The 14,875-nt window shown below is 51.2% G+C and overlaps 3 protein-coding genes across 3 annotated transcripts; 2 read left to right on the top strand and 1 right to left on the bottom strand.

Moving 5' to 3' along the window:
• Positions 1 to 6,377: 6,377 nt before the first annotated feature.
• Positions 6,378 to 7,636, top strand: N0V96_002731 (uncharacterized protein; the record flags this gene model as incomplete). The annotated part of the gene is made up of 2 exons (XM_053187221.2): positions 6,378 to 7,011; positions 7,476 to 7,636. 2 exons carry the CDS (start codon positions 6,378 to 6,380, stop codon positions 7,634 to 7,636), a joined length of 795 nt encoding a protein of 264 aa, XP_053054725.2.
• A 255-nt stretch (positions 7,637 to 7,891) lies between these two features.
• On the bottom strand, positions 7,892 to 8,815 carry N0V96_002730 (uncharacterized protein; the record flags this gene model as incomplete). Its single annotated transcript, XM_053187222.2, has 1 exon — positions 7,892 to 8,815. One exon carries the CDS (start codon positions 8,813 to 8,815, stop codon positions 7,892 to 7,894), a length of 924 nt encoding a protein of 307 aa, XP_053054726.2.
• Positions 8,816 to 9,900: 1,085 nt separating this feature from the next.
• N0V96_002729 (uncharacterized protein) lies at positions 9,901 to 14,792 on the top strand (the record flags this gene model as incomplete). Its single annotated transcript, XM_053187224.2, has 5 exons — positions 9,901 to 10,518; positions 10,574 to 11,581; positions 12,687 to 13,272; positions 13,564 to 14,377; positions 14,480 to 14,792. The coding sequence occupies 5 exons, from the start codon at positions 9,901 to 9,903 to the stop codon at positions 14,790 to 14,792; spliced, it is 3,339 nt and encodes a 1,112-aa protein (XP_053054728.2).
• Between the last annotated feature and the right edge of the window lie 83 nt (positions 14,793 to 14,875).

Below are 14,875 nucleotides of genomic sequence, written 5' to 3'. Positions count from 1 at the left end.
ATGGCCTCTTACAACATCTGGTACCGCATCTTAAGCGATGGATGCCCGATGAGTCTGGAAGAAAACTCCTTATATCTGGCGGCGATATTGTTAAGACCGCGTGGGCTGCTCGAGAAATCGGCTCGGTAGAATCTACCGCGAGAAGGTCATCGAGCTCGCCATCAGGATTCCATTGACGGGCCGCCTCCCGCCGAATGTTGAAGAACCTGAGTGGAACAAATTATATGGAAAAATCTTCGGTGAGCAGCGCGCGTGTTTCAAAATTGGGGAGTCGGAAGAAGCGGCATTTCCTAACAAAAACAGGCGATGCAAAGAAGTTTTACGATTATGCCCTGTTGGCCATAAGAAAGCGGCTCCCTAAGTATGAATACGACGCTTCCAAGGACCGAGGCTGTGTAATCACCCACGCAACCAAAGAGGATAGCCAGAAATGCAACTCCAAGATCAAGGAATCCTTGAAGGAGACTGTCGAATCGGTTGGATGGGGATTCGATAGCTTCATCAAGGATGAGCCGGTCGAGTGTTCAAAATATCATGGCCGCATTCTCCCGGTTCTGGAAACATGTTGCACTACTCTTCGGGGCCACGAGATTTGCGATCCTTTCAGAAAGATGCAGGACATTTCAAGAGGCGACTTATGGCCACAGCTTGACGGTTCGCAAGTTTAGACTTCTTGCAGCGAGCTGACATCACGGAATGGGGAATTCGAAACAGAGGCTAGACTGATGGAGAAAAACGAGGAATCACTTCTTTTTCAAAACTCAAAAGGTATTCATCCAGACTTCAGCATCGTATGGTCCATTGGAACTCACAGGCTGTGTCCATTGGGAAATATGGGGAACTAGCTAATGAAGGATTTTGCAAGAATACGAGCGGTTCATTCTCTTTGCTTTCTTTCTAGCTGGTTTCGAGTGTGAGGAGGACTTGTTGATACTGATAATGAGGTCCGCTGCTCTCAACTCCCCAAGTGTAATTATCTATGTTAGGGAAACGACTTAGTACTATAATTCCTACCTTTTGGGAAAGTTAAATCCAAACAAAAAGTGAAACATACCGCTCCAGTCTCGATTTCCACTTGCTACGGCAATAATGGCGCGAGGCTCGATCGGACCTTCAGTGGGCAGGCAGTGCCACTCGTAGATGTCCTACCGTTGTAGCTGTGAGCAAAGGCCAAAACACTTTATCAAATGTTGTGGGATATGACACTATACTTACATATTCAAGAGACGAACTCTTACAAAACAACGCCAACATCAAATGAAAAAAGAAAGAACCGAGTTGACCTCAGTAACTCGTCAATTGAGTAGGCCAGATGGTGTCCTAAGCTCCCGTAAAGTGACCCAAAAGATCGACCAAGCTCAACATCTTACTGGCGCTATGAGGCGTGCCTGGCCTGACCTGGGGCCGGGCAAACGCTGTTGGCCGCTGATCTCATCCTCACAAACCCGTCTGTTGCCTCTGTGTTACTGGGAGCCAAAAACTTGGATTAGTTCCTTTGTGGCGGGTTCCAAATTGCTGTCTTGACACAGTGCCTTTGTCACGAGTACGGTAAAACGTACGATGTTTACCCCCGTCACCTCCACGAGGGGCAATGAGCCGAAGGTCAAAGGAATACATACCCCCTGAGTCCCTTACACTACGGACAGCCAACCAAAAGTTCCTTGCCGATGATGTCGATTCTGGTCGCGCTCCGCATCCTCATGCACAGAAAAATATGTATAAAAGTCCGCCTTTTTTCTTTAGATGGAACGGGACAAACGCCACGAGCCCTCCTGAATCGCACCACCAACAGCTGCACAATACGTAAAACACTACACCACAGAGAATTCGTAAGTCCTATACCAGATTAGATGGAGAAATGCGCGAATCCTAAAGCTTACAATCGGGCAGAAGCTTCCTAGCATCATCAAGACAAGCCTTCGCCTTGCAGATATGACGTCTTCTTATATTAGCAACTTGTTGAATTCCGTCATTGTAGAGCTGCGGGTTGACCAACCTATCAACTTTTGCAACGATGATTCCACGCCTTCCCACTCCTTTAATGTTGGTGGTAACCTTTTTCAAAACCCTGATATGGGGGTCACGGCCACGGTCTCCCTGGAGATCCTGGCGGAAGCTTCAGAGGGGTTTGGGAAGCACCACAGATTATTCTCGGAATATACGGAGCGCTTAGCAAACTATGCTGCCGATTTGGTACTGATCCTCTTCGACATCGCCCACGGTACCGAATTATACGTTCCGAACAAGGCCTCAATTCTGATCAAAGTCCCCGAAGTGAAGAAAGACTCCGTGGCGGACCTCTGCGACCTAATTGGCATAGCTGAAAATCTCGGTCTGGGGCATCTCTTGGGCCCGTACCTGGAGCATTTGATTCCCGCACAGTACGATAAAAGTAACATTAAAGCATCACTGGTTGACGTCGCTGCCTGGCTCGCTTGGAAGATTGGCGCGGAACATTTGTATGGCGATATGATCGACCACCTGGCATTTATATGCAAACTTGACTAACTATGCAATGTCATAAGACCGGAATCCCGCGGGGAGCCGATCATTCAACAAGCCCTCCATCGCAGTGATAAAGATAACGCCGAAGTTCCTGGTGAGCCTTTCACATCTTGATCATTAAATAGGCGAAGAATTTGATGGCCTAACATAAAGCAGCCAATGTGGCTTCTGTCCGTAAAGAAAGGCTGGAAGAAGTGATCAGAGAGCTGAGAGACGCTATATCGCTCGGCAATAGTGGCAAAGGCTGCATTGCCAACAACGTACTAGAAGATGAACGAGATAAGTGCACTAGCGCCATTCACGACTACATGACTGAAGAGTCCAAATGCAGAATCAGTGAGAAGCTCGATGTCGATGGCCTGGGCCAGGTCTTCCTAGGTGAAAGTATTTCAACTTATAGAGGCAGCATCAAGGGATTGCGACAGAGGCTGTTGGCGGTGAAATGCGAAGCCGCTCACGACACATGCGATCCTTTTAGGGAGATGAGAGACAAGTTCGAAAGGGAACCCAGCTGGCCTCCTTTCAAATTGGACTCGAAACGCCAGGAAAAATTGACGGAGAAAGCTAAGGCGTTCAAGTGGACGCTGGGATAGCGCGTTCATATTCGATTTAGAAATCTGAAAAGTGCTCGGTCACCTCTAATGGATACAGGTCCCACAAAAGTGGATGATTCATAGAGCACCCAGCCGCATTCAGCATGTATTGAAGCTTCAAGTATGAGCGGGGAGTATACGTGGCTCACTCAGACGAAGTATGTGCCAAACGTCATCCATAAGTTTGTTGAACGATGTACATGAGCCCCTAGAAATAAAAGTTTATCTTCGTTTCAGTTTAGTATCTGAGGTTTTTCGATTTTGAAGCTTGGTTGAACAGCTGCACTGGCCATGGAGAGAGCTTAACTCTGATGGCCCTGAGATGTCGCACTGGAAGAAAAGAGACCTAGTGACATCGTTTCAATGCTTCAAGGAAGACTTTTCAAATCCCCTCAAGCGAACCGAAGGATGGCGGTGCCCCTTATGTTATGGCCTAACGTTACCGGAAACGAAGCACAGAATTATGCTGATAACGCAACAGCCGAACATCAGTGTTGTGGTTTAATAAACGCCCTGTCTGACTCGCATCCACAGTTATGCCATCAAATATGAGCGAGCCGGAGCCAAAGTGCGTATCTCAGAAGCTTTTGCCTCCGAAAAGTACCGGATACGCTGTGATATTATACGTAGGATAGAGTCTGGTCAACGCCCAGCGCCTTAGCACATCCACATTCAGAGAGCTTAGGGCCCAAGGCTTGGAAGGCACTATCGAAGTAATAAATCTTCACCTAAGAGGGCGTCTGTGCTGGATGAATAGATGGGGAGACGGAGGTAAGTTGTGTGCCACCGGCCTGCTCATTGCCCCAAAAGATCGACGAAGTCGCCCGCTTGTCAGGCATGCCAAATCCGGCCGGGCAGCCGCATCTAAGCAGTGCTCTCACTCTTCAAAACTGACTTCTCGCTTGGCCTTGTGTAACTACCTAGAGACCGCAGACTCCGATTGTTTCTTTGATGATGGAGGTTTTCGAATCCCTGTTTCCACACAGCGCCTTTGTCACTGGTGCAGGAAACCAAAGAACCTTCACCCTTACTACCGCCACCAGGAGCATTCGACCGAGGTCAAAAGGAATGAATGTAGCCTTGGTCACCTTTCCGTTGAGCCCGATTCACGAGGCGCTCCGCATTTCCTTGTATGAGGTGGCATATAAGTGAGTCATCTGCTTCCTCAAGGAGGAACAGAACAGACGACAAAAGTTTCTTCTTCAACGCTCCGTCATTCGCAATAGATCTTGAACAACACTACCCTTAGAATTGCGCAAGTTTCATATTGAAGGTAAGGTGTTACTCCCAAAGTTTTTAACCAAATAGCAGCTCGACTATTCCCACGGTCATTGACAGCAACTGTTAGTTTACAGACATGACGTCTACGGAGACAACGTGGGATTCGGTCGTCGCAAAAATACCGGACGACCGGGTTATTACTTTTTGCAAGGAAAATCCCATTTGCCTCGAGATTGGCAAGGACACCAAATCGCTACCCACGATCTTCGTTTCCCCTGAGAAAATGACGAAAGCTTCTCCTGGTGTCTTCATGTTTGAGCCAAATTGGCAAAATAAGGAACAACGCGTGGAGAAAATGCCATTCGACAATCCCCAGGTGATGCTGATCCTCCTTGCGATCATCCACGATGAGAAGCGCTTTATCCCGGATAAGGTCCGTCTTATTCAGCTCTATGGTCTCTTGGCACATGCTCAACTATATGGTGCTACATGGAGTTTGGGCCCGCACCTCAAAAATTGGATGCCCACAGAGAAAGAAAGGGCCGACTCGTCTTACAAGGGACACATTGCCTGGATCGCTTGGGAGATTGGCGCAAGGGAAATATACAACGAAATGGTCAACCACTTAGGCTTCATATGCTCCGGTGATGGGAAAGGTAGCATCAAGTGGCCAGAGACACCCGACCCTATAGAGAAATATCTTGCTGAAGCGAGAATCACTGGTGAGTCTTTCACACTCTGGTCATCAGGCATTCAAGTAACCATGCATCCTGCACCAAAGTACTGTATCTAACGGGAAACAGATGACATAGTAAAAGTCCGAAATCGACTCCTAGACTTCATGTTCACAGAGCTCAGGGATGCTATGAACCTCGAGAGTGCTAGCAAACACTGCGGCAAGGACAATAATCCAGATTACGATGAATGCACTTCCATGATTCAAGACATTATGAGTGAAGAGTCCTTGACCACCATTTGGAAAGAGAAAGGTTTCGATATTGCGCTTCTGCTCGATCGAAAAGCACTGAGCCATCCGGATTATTCAGGCAGTGCCATAGAATTGCGCAACACACTTAAGAGTGTGAAAGCCTATACTTTTGAAGAACATGACCTTTGCGATCCTTTTGAAGAAATGAAGAGAAAGCTGGAAAATCAATTTTACTTGCATCTGGACCTGGTCTCAACGCAAGAGAAATTGGGCCAAATTCAGGCGCGAGTTCAGATATCGGGATGGAAGTCACAGTAGCAATTTCGGCCTCGACGCAGAAACATGAGAAACCATTGATTCTTCAAGGCTTTACTTAGACTCCCAGAAGCTTCCATCAGAGCAGTCTTTGGCTCGTTGGTTTCCGAGAAGTGAACAATGATTGAGGCTTAGATACCTGGATCTTCGGTGTTGCAACAGCTGTGCATTCGTTCTCAGTAGAGTCTTTCTTTCTCAGTGAGGGTGAATTCCGCAATTTATGAAGTCGGACTAAAAGTACATTCCACGATGTTTTAAGTATTGACTCATGGCTTTCCGGGAACTTGAATGATTGGCTGAATTTATGAAATTCAAGGAGAGGAAACTGTCGAAAGAAGGGGGCTGCGGTTGAAGTTTAAGAGCGGTGTCCACAGGTGATTTATACAGCTTCCTCCATCAAGATTCACTCTCAACTTACACTGATCTTGTACTTGCGTGCCAGTAGAACTATTTCCTTCTCAATCGTCCGTTGCATCTACAACTCTCATGGGGAGCTTGCTCAGTTTCTTCTCGCGTGCACGTAAAAGCACGCAGCACGCCTCTGTAGACTCTGAAACAGGTATCAATGACGTATTGGCCACTAGCTTTCTTTCCTCCCGCCCAAGATACTAAGAGCCTACCTACGTCTACCTTAGCACCTAGATGAGTAGTGGCGGCGAGCTCGGTGCTCAGTGACCCAGGGTATACAGCGAACCCCCCACTCATAGATTTACCATATGCATATATACCATATCTAGATGCAAGCTGCTTAGTCGCATGCACCCGATTGAGGCTCTGTCGCCAGAACTCAGAACGACCAAATGCAAGCACCCACCATGGCGTCAGCCACAGAGAACTCGTCTGACGTCCTGGAGAATTCTGACGAACCCAAAACCAATGGTCCCGAGCCAGCGGAATCTCCCAGCGTGACGGAAAAGATCTCCTTCGACGATCGAGGCGACCTCACTCTCAGAGTCGGCAGTCTAGAGGATGGCTTCGGGGACGTGTTCGAATTCGTCGTCTGCTCTAGGGCACTAGCGCGCGCGTCTCCCGTGCTTCGAGCAATGCTCTTTGGTGGATTTTCGGAGTCCAAGCCCGACGGAGACATCTGGATCGTGAAGCTCCCCGAAGACCGCACTGCGCCCTTCTTCATTCTCCTCAACATCATCCATGGCCGCTTCAGGGCGGTCCCGCAGAAGCTGAAGCTGGACGAGCTCTATCAGTTGCTTGTTGTCACGAACAAGTCTGAAATGCTGTCGGTCATATTCCAGTGGGCGCCAATCTGGTTCGAACCTCACAAGAACCTCGATGAGGTCTTGGAAGGGAACGAAAGACTATTGTGGATTGCCTGGGAGCTCGGGGAGGAAAGGACCTTTGAATTGAAATGTCGAGATTTCGTCCTTAGGTCCAACGTCAACACCGAAGGGCAGATTGTTGATAAAAGAGGGGCCCCTCTCAACACTTACGACTGTTATGAAGCCAATAGCATAATAGGTGGATTCCTAAATATAACATTATGGAATATGCTTAACAAGCGGTAATCAGATGACATCACGAAGGCTCGACAGGATATTTTGGATGAATTGAGTTCACTCTTTCACGCCGCCATTCGGGAAGGATTAGAAGGCCGAGGATGCAAAAAAGAACGACCCAAAGAGCAGCCTGAATCGCATTATGCTGACTATTATGGATATGGGCATCCTCCTTCCAAGACTCCTGCCCTGTCTGCGACTGATTGGAAAGCAATCAAGGACCGGTGCAACGACGCTGCCCTGGTTGAAGTAATGAAAGCTGTTGAACAACTTCGTCTAGGGAGATTCGGGGTCCCGCAGGAAACTAGAACATGCTTTCTCGGATACGTCAACGACCTTTGGCATTGGCTTCCGGCCTCCGATCTAAAACTCAAGCGGTCCACAAGAGATGCTCTCCTTTAGATAAAATCATGGATCGATTCGAAGTTTCGAGGAGGGACTTCAAGTCACCAATCTCGGACAATAATCTCAACTACATGAGGAACCAGGCCAAGAAGACTGCCATTGGCGGGGATAGATCAGCAGAGGCGGAGGAGCCACAAAAGAAGAAACCCAGATTCTGAAGCACGTGAAGGGAACTGGAGCCGAGAATTCTGACGCGGGAACGAAGTTCGCACACATGCCGTGGCTTTGACCGAGAAACTGACGAGATGAGGGCCGACTAGTCGAATAATGGCACTGCTGCTTGTTTATCAGGATATAATCTTTCATCAATACTTCTGCAACATTGAGCTACCCTAACAGGACGTAACCAATCAATTCTCCTTCCATTTGATGAAACAGAAAACGCTACCCCGAAGCATACAATCGGCCGTATATCATCGGCGCAACTTCAGATACGAGCTCTCCGCCCGAGCCCTCTTCTCACGCAAGATCTTCCTCTCCTCGGCCGAGTATAGCCCATCCCCCGTCTTCTCCCCCAGCCTCCCTCTAGAAACGTAATTCTCCTCCAGCCAGTCCGTGTACCCGGCCTTCTTCGCATCCACTACCCCCATGTTCACCCTGTTCCTTTCAACCTGCCATACAGTGTCCAGCCCAACCTCGTCCATCTTCTCACAGGGTCCTTTCTCAGCGTGGAAGAAGTCTCTGAAGAGAGCGTCAATGTCCCGGGGCGAAGCGAGTTCCGCCTGTAGTATGCGTAGCGTGTCTGACTTGACGGCGGACCATATCCGGTTGAAGACGAAACCGACAGACTCGTGCGGGAGTGCCAGGGGGTTGAACCCCACGCTCTTCATCTGCTTCTTCAGGAAGGGCATGAGGTCTTGGTCCGTGACGCCGCAAGTCATTAGCTCGACGTATGTATTCCGCGGTGGGAGGTGATAGTGCGTGTTCAGCAGGCGCTCTGGCCGGGTAATCAGATGTCTTAAAGCTGACGTTGGCCACGTTGAGCTGTTGGAAGCCAGGATACAGTCCTCGGGAACGAGGGCGTCGACTTTACCCAGCATCTCACGCTTAATCTCTGGATCCTCGGGAAGAGCTTCGATCACCATCCAGGGATTGCCGCTGCACGATTCCTCCAAAACAGTGCTTGTCGTCACCCTGCCCGGGTGCGTCTCACGGACAGCGCAAACTGTGGTAAGCGCGTCGCCGACGTAAGGCATCGCAGACGAAAGCACGCTCGAGTCGACGTCGTGGAGAACGACGGGCCGGCCCGTAGAGGCCCACATAACGGCTAATCGCCGGCCAAGGACCCCCGCGCCCAGGATGACGACGGGCCGGGAAGTGGGGTCGCTAGGCGGCATCCATTTCGGGGTGACGGGCGCCGCCGCTGCTGCTTCTGTCTTAGGAGAATGGCTTGAGAATGGGCGAGTTTGATGTTGAGATGAGAAGGAATTTGATTGCCGGCATCGAGTTATAAGTCGGGCTTTGGGTAGGAGTATTGCTGTCGTCGTTGTGGGCAGGGTTCTGGCGATTGTTGCCGGTTTTGTGATGCTTTGGCTTATGATGCCGCTTGTTAGGGTGGGTTGAGTGCGCCATAGTTGTTGACAAGTTCTTCTTGATGCCATTGTGATGCTTAGCCTGTCTATCGTCTCTGCTAAGTATGGAGGGATCTGTGGTCCATTTTATGTTGTTCGTCTATCACTTCTCGCTGAGCCGATGATGATGGCACTGTCGCATGATGGGCGTGTATGGGAGAGTGGCGTGATGTTGTCGACTAACACTGGGCTGACCTCAACTGCCAAGTTCGGGTCTTCGCGGCTGGGGTTCCAATTGCATCACGCAACTGGGGAAACTCCCCAGATCTCCCCGTAAAAGCAAGGTCACTTGCTCGGGCAGTCTATGCCGCCCTACAGCTAGCCTTCGCTCATTCCTTGTCCTCCTTGGGGGAGGAGAAGTTCATGATCCATCTCGGGGGTTTTGCATGACTATGCGTCGTGGCATCACTCGGTAAAGTCTCCTCAAAGCATGCTAGACGTGGCCCTCTCCACGAAAGAAATATAGATAAAATAAACCCGAATCATTAGTTCGACCAATTGGCAGTTGAGAAGAAGCAATTGAAGGTTCTCTGACTTCAATGATGTTCTTCTTTGGAGCAAACCAATCCGACCATCTCCAGAGCGCGGGGAGGTACAAAAGTACGTACCGGTCACGATAGTGGGGTAGACGGGGCTCCATTGGCCCACTGCCCAGGTACCCAATCTTTTGTTCCCGAACAAATTGCGTTGGCCGATTCTTGTGCGGACAGCAACTTCATGACCAACATCCAACGCGGTCGCAAGACTCTATCTCGTGCACTGCGAACTACGGCAGTACACAAACAGACGTCCTCATAACAGACTCTCATCTGTAGTCACAGGAGAATTGCTTTTGTTGCCGCGCACGCCTCATGTGCGGTATCCACGCTGTCGTTTCTCGCGACGGCTTCCAGTCGCTGCCCCAAGACGTCAAGACATGCCTCTGCAACCGCGGTCCGGATCATCTAGGCGAAGTTCGCTGTCAAACCCCGGAAGATAGCTCTGTTTTTCTGACTCTCACCTCGACGGTTCTGGCTCTGCGCGGTGACCACGTCACCCAGCAGCCCTTTCGCGACGCGTCTTCCGGCTCCGCCCTATGTTGGAATGGCGAAGCCTGGAAGATTGCTGGGGAACCCGTTCAAGGGAACGACGGAGAGGCGATCTTTTCTTTACTCACCGCGGCCAGTAACCGCAGCGCTAAGGAAGATGCGGTCTTGGATGTACTGCGCAGCATCGAGGGCCCTTTCGCGTTTGTCTACTTCGACGCGACTTCGTCCCGTCTATTCTATGGTCGTGATCGGCTTGGTCGACGCTCTTTGCTACTGAATGGGGAGGGAGGCATCAGGATATCCAGCACTGCTGAGAGCACCTCACCGGCGTGGGCAGAGGTGGAAGCAGATGGTATCTACGTCGTAGACTTGGCAGCTTGGGACAGTGGCTCGCTCCCCTCCAGCTTACCTCGCTCTTGGACGCCAGGCGAGACTGAGACGGTAAGCTAGATGTCTCGCACGGCATGCATTACGTTTTTGCTACTTACGATTTCAGGTCCTCAATATTGGAGTCTTCAACATGACCCTGCCGCCATCAGATGTCCGGCCGTTGTCAGCCGCATCACCGTCAGTGCAGGCAGTCAGGCAAAAGATGACCGAGTCGCTCAAGTTACGCGTCTTGAACGTTCCTGAACCCCCAGCCCACGATACTGGTAACGACACGCGAGTAGCCGTCTTGTTTTCTGGCGGGCTGGACTGTACGATCTTGGCGCGGATAGCCAGCGATCTGGTCCCATCTGATCAAGGCATTGACCTCATCAACGTGGCTTTCGAGAACCCTCGCCTAGCAGCGAAGGCTGACAACTCTCCTGGTGCGCCGAGTCTTTATGAGGCTTGCCCAGACAGAATCACGGGAAGGAAGTCCTTTGCCGAGTTGGCTGCGGTCTGCCCTGCTCGTAGGTGGAGGTTCATTGCCGTGAGTTCTCTCAGCCTGACGCAACCATCCCTTCATACTGATCTTTTACAGGTGGACGTTCCATACCAAGAAGTGCTCACGCATCGGAGCCAAGTGATCTCTTTGATGTATCCCCATAACACCGAGATGGATCTCTCCATCGCCTACGCCCTCTACTTTGCCGCCCGCGGCGTCGGCATGTCACAAAGGAGCCCGTCAGACACCGCTGTCAACTATGCCACACCAGCGCGAGTGCTTCTCTCTGGCCTTGGGGCAGACGAACTCTTTGGCGGCTATGTACGGCATACCACCGCATTCTCAAGAAGAGGCTACCCGGGCCTTCTCGAAGAACTCAAGCTGGATGTCAGCCGGTTGGGCAAGCGCAACCTGGGGCGCGACGATAGAGCCATGTCTCATTGGAGCCGGGAAGTACGGTTCCCGTTCCTCGACGAGCAGTTTGTCAAATGGGCCATCGAATGCCCGGTCTGGGAGAAGTGCGACTTTGCCTATCCCGAAGGAGATTCAGGGGTCGATCCCGAGAAGCGCGTGCTGAGACTTCTTGCGAAGGACCTTGGCATGGGCGCAGTCGCCCAGGAGAAGAAGAGAGCGGTAGGTCGCTCATCTTTGAGGCAATTTTTCATGCCCTGTACTGACCATTCTACTAGATTCAATTCGGCTCACGGACGGCAAAGATGGAGAGTGGAAAGACAAAGGGAACAACCCTCATTGCTCCATGAGTATAACATGAGAGGCGAGTGCTTCCCAAGGCTGGCGATGATGACGTACAGATACTTCCGAGTCGGCGGTCCCTTGAACGATGTAGCCAGCGACTGCGCGTTTCTGCTCAGCAGTAACCCTTTGCTTGCGACATACGTTCAAGTATAAAATTCAAGACCGTCGGCAATGATGTCGTAAAGGCAAGTCTGAGCCAGAAGATAGATGACCTGAATTTACCTTACAAGAATAGACAAAAATTTATGGACAACTTCGACGCTCTTCGCAAAACATGATTCTATTTCCTGAAGCTCATTTCAGCCTCGTTGTTAGCCATGTCAACCAGCTTGTGTAACAAAATCACCATTTGTCGTTCAGCATCATGACTGAAATTCAAGTGGCCAGAAAGGTCTCACAGATCGAACGCCGACGGCAATCCTGTGAGACAGCGACACAGGGTAAATGATCCTACTGCTACCCGGCAGTGCCCATGCAAGCCGACATCACGCACATGTCCCAGCCGCCCCTTGCCTAAGCCTCGAGGTTTCCTGCATGGGGTGCCACCAACATCGTCCCCATCCCGGCTTGGCAGCAGTCGCTTAGCTATTCTCAGGCCCTGGGAGACACAAACGGCCCTGTCACAGCCTTTCTAGTGGGGAAGCCACGGGCTGTGCTGTCTCTGTGTGATCCTGCTGCCTTGACGATCAACCCACAAACAACCCCAGCGCAGATGATGTGCTGCATGTTTTTTTGGGTGCCATTCTTACTTTAAAGCTAGCTGACCCTTCCCTTTTCAAGATTGTCGAAGTCTCAAGCACAATGCTAGACTGCGGGTGTTGTCTAGTTGTAATTTGAAGGCTCATTCCTGGCCATTAAATGAGCAGCCATGCACCATCTTGAAGGTCCCTGGGCGGCGGCAGATAGCACCAGGCGTCCGCCGTACAATTCAGAGGCATCGGACCTCTCGAGAGATGATCGGCGACCGCTTATCCATGTGCAGTCTACCGACTCAGCGGAGACCCGCACCGAGCCCTTAGAGTCCGAGCAACCCCAACGACCCAAGAGCTTCGTGACCGCCGAGCCCGGAGCCGCCCATGTCACCGACGTTCCCCACGTAGCTTACAACAAGCTGTCCAACACGGACCGGGACTCGGCCGAAGCACCTCGTCACGGTGGATGGGACTACACACCAGGAAGAGCAGACACAAAGTCCCATCTATCCCACAAAGAATCCGGTCTCGTACTCTCTGCCCCTAAGCAGCCATGGACTGCATCGCTCAAGGGCTGGCTACCAGAGCTCATATGGTCAATTATAAGCATCGCCTCCGTCGCCGCCCTCGCCGGGGTGTTATCCCGCTTCGATGGCCATCGACTACCCGAGTGGCCGCTAGGCCTGACGCTCAACACGCTCATCGCCTTCCTTGCGACGCTGGCGCGAGCTGCGTTTGTGATTCCCGTGTCTGAGAGCTTGTCGCAGTTGAAGTGGCTTTGGTATCGCAAGGAGAGGCCGTTGAAGGACTTTCAGGATTTTGATTCGGCTAGTAGAGGGCCTTGGGGGAGTATCCAGCTGTTGAAGACGACTAAGGGTTGGTGAGTTTTCGGTCCTGGTCATGGTGAGAAAAGCCTGATGAGTACTGACGCTATCCGTAGGTCCCCGAGTCTCATTGCTACGATTGTCATGATCACGGCAATTTTTACTTCGACATTGACGCAATCTGCCGTCACATATCCCGTCCGCCTCGCACGCGTAGACGGTGATGCGACAGTGCCCCGATCAACATCGTATTTCTTTAGTACATCCAACACTTTCTCTAGCTGTACGTCCAACCCTTCAATTCTCATCCATATTTCATTCTCACTGACATGCTTGTATGCAGTACAACAAGAAAATTACGTCCAACAATCAATCTTCGAAGGCCTAAGCTACGACCACACCCAAGAATTTCCCCTCAGCCCAGCCCGCTGTCCCACGAGCGAATGCCAGTGGGAGAACTACAGCTCGCTGAGTATCTGCGCCAAGTTCTGGAACGTGACAGAATCGTTGAACGTCACGACCAGGGAGACACCTACTGGGACACCGCGGATGAAAGTTTCGCTTCCTAACGGGGTGTCTGCGGACTTGAGCGGTAATTACTTCGGTCTCGTCAGTCTGCGAGGTACGAGTAAGCCGATTGCATCGGATGTGAACCCTGATGCAGCGCTCTTCAACTTTACGGTTATCTACTCCTTGCGAGAAGGGAACGACGCCGCAGTCGGAGCTATGGAATCTGTGCTGTACCTCTGCGCAAAGACGTATAACCTCTCCTTCACAGGTAACATTGAATCGCGCAAGGTCGTCGAGATCACCTCAGACGTCGAACAGGGTTCCATCACGTTCCCCTCCGGCCAGGTACGAGATGACTTACCCGCGATCCGAGACCCCCTCAACCCCGACGGTGAAAACTTCCCCTACGGCGGTACCGGGTTCGGTGCGATGAAGGACAGTCTTATCAATGCGCTCAACGGGTCGTATTCGGATCTCAGTAACGTGCCGAGTGCACTCGGTCTTGCGCCGGCTCGGTACCTAGCTGCCATGCAGTACGGCGCCAAGACGTTGGAGGCGCAGGGGCGGGCGAATGTTTCGAGGGACGTTGTGATTAATGAGGCTGTTGCGAATATTACGAATAATGTTGCGAGGAGCTTGTCAAATCGGTGAGTCTGCTCTATGCTCTCAGCCCCTACGCAAAGGGTGGGCGAGGTGTGACTGACCAACCAAACAATACGCAGCATCACGAATGATACCACAATAGCGAGAGGGCAGGCGCTCGCATCCGAGACATTCGTACAAGTTCGCTGGCCTTGGCTTGCGTTCATCTCCTGTCAGGCCGTGCTCTCCATCATGCTCCTGGCTCTCGCCATCATTCAGACGAAGACGGCGGGGATCGGGGTGGTGAAGAGCTCTACCCTGCAGGCCATGGTCGCTATCAACTCCAAGGATAAGCAGGCTCTTGAGATTGGGCTTGCGCAGGGGCACCATCAGGAAGAGGTGGACGATGTCGTTAGGAGAGGGCCTGGGATAGCTTGGAGTTTGGGTATGAGTGATCGGGGATGGAGTCTTCGTATATAGTTGATGTTTGTCATAAAGTGGTATTTCCTAGCACGCCTGCTTTAGCAATTCTCACGCCGTTCCATCTCACGTCCACCCTTCCA

The sequence above is a fragment of the Colletotrichum fioriniae genome, assembly GCF_027942845.1.
Source record: "Colletotrichum fioriniae strain IMI 355084 chromosome Unknown scaffold_2, whole genome shotgun sequence".
NCBI lineage: Eukaryota > Fungi > Ascomycota > Sordariomycetes > Glomerellales > Glomerellaceae > Colletotrichum > Colletotrichum fioriniae.
The sequence above is the reverse complement of the archived record's forward strand: the minus strand, read 5'-3'. Positions and strand labels throughout refer to the sequence as shown.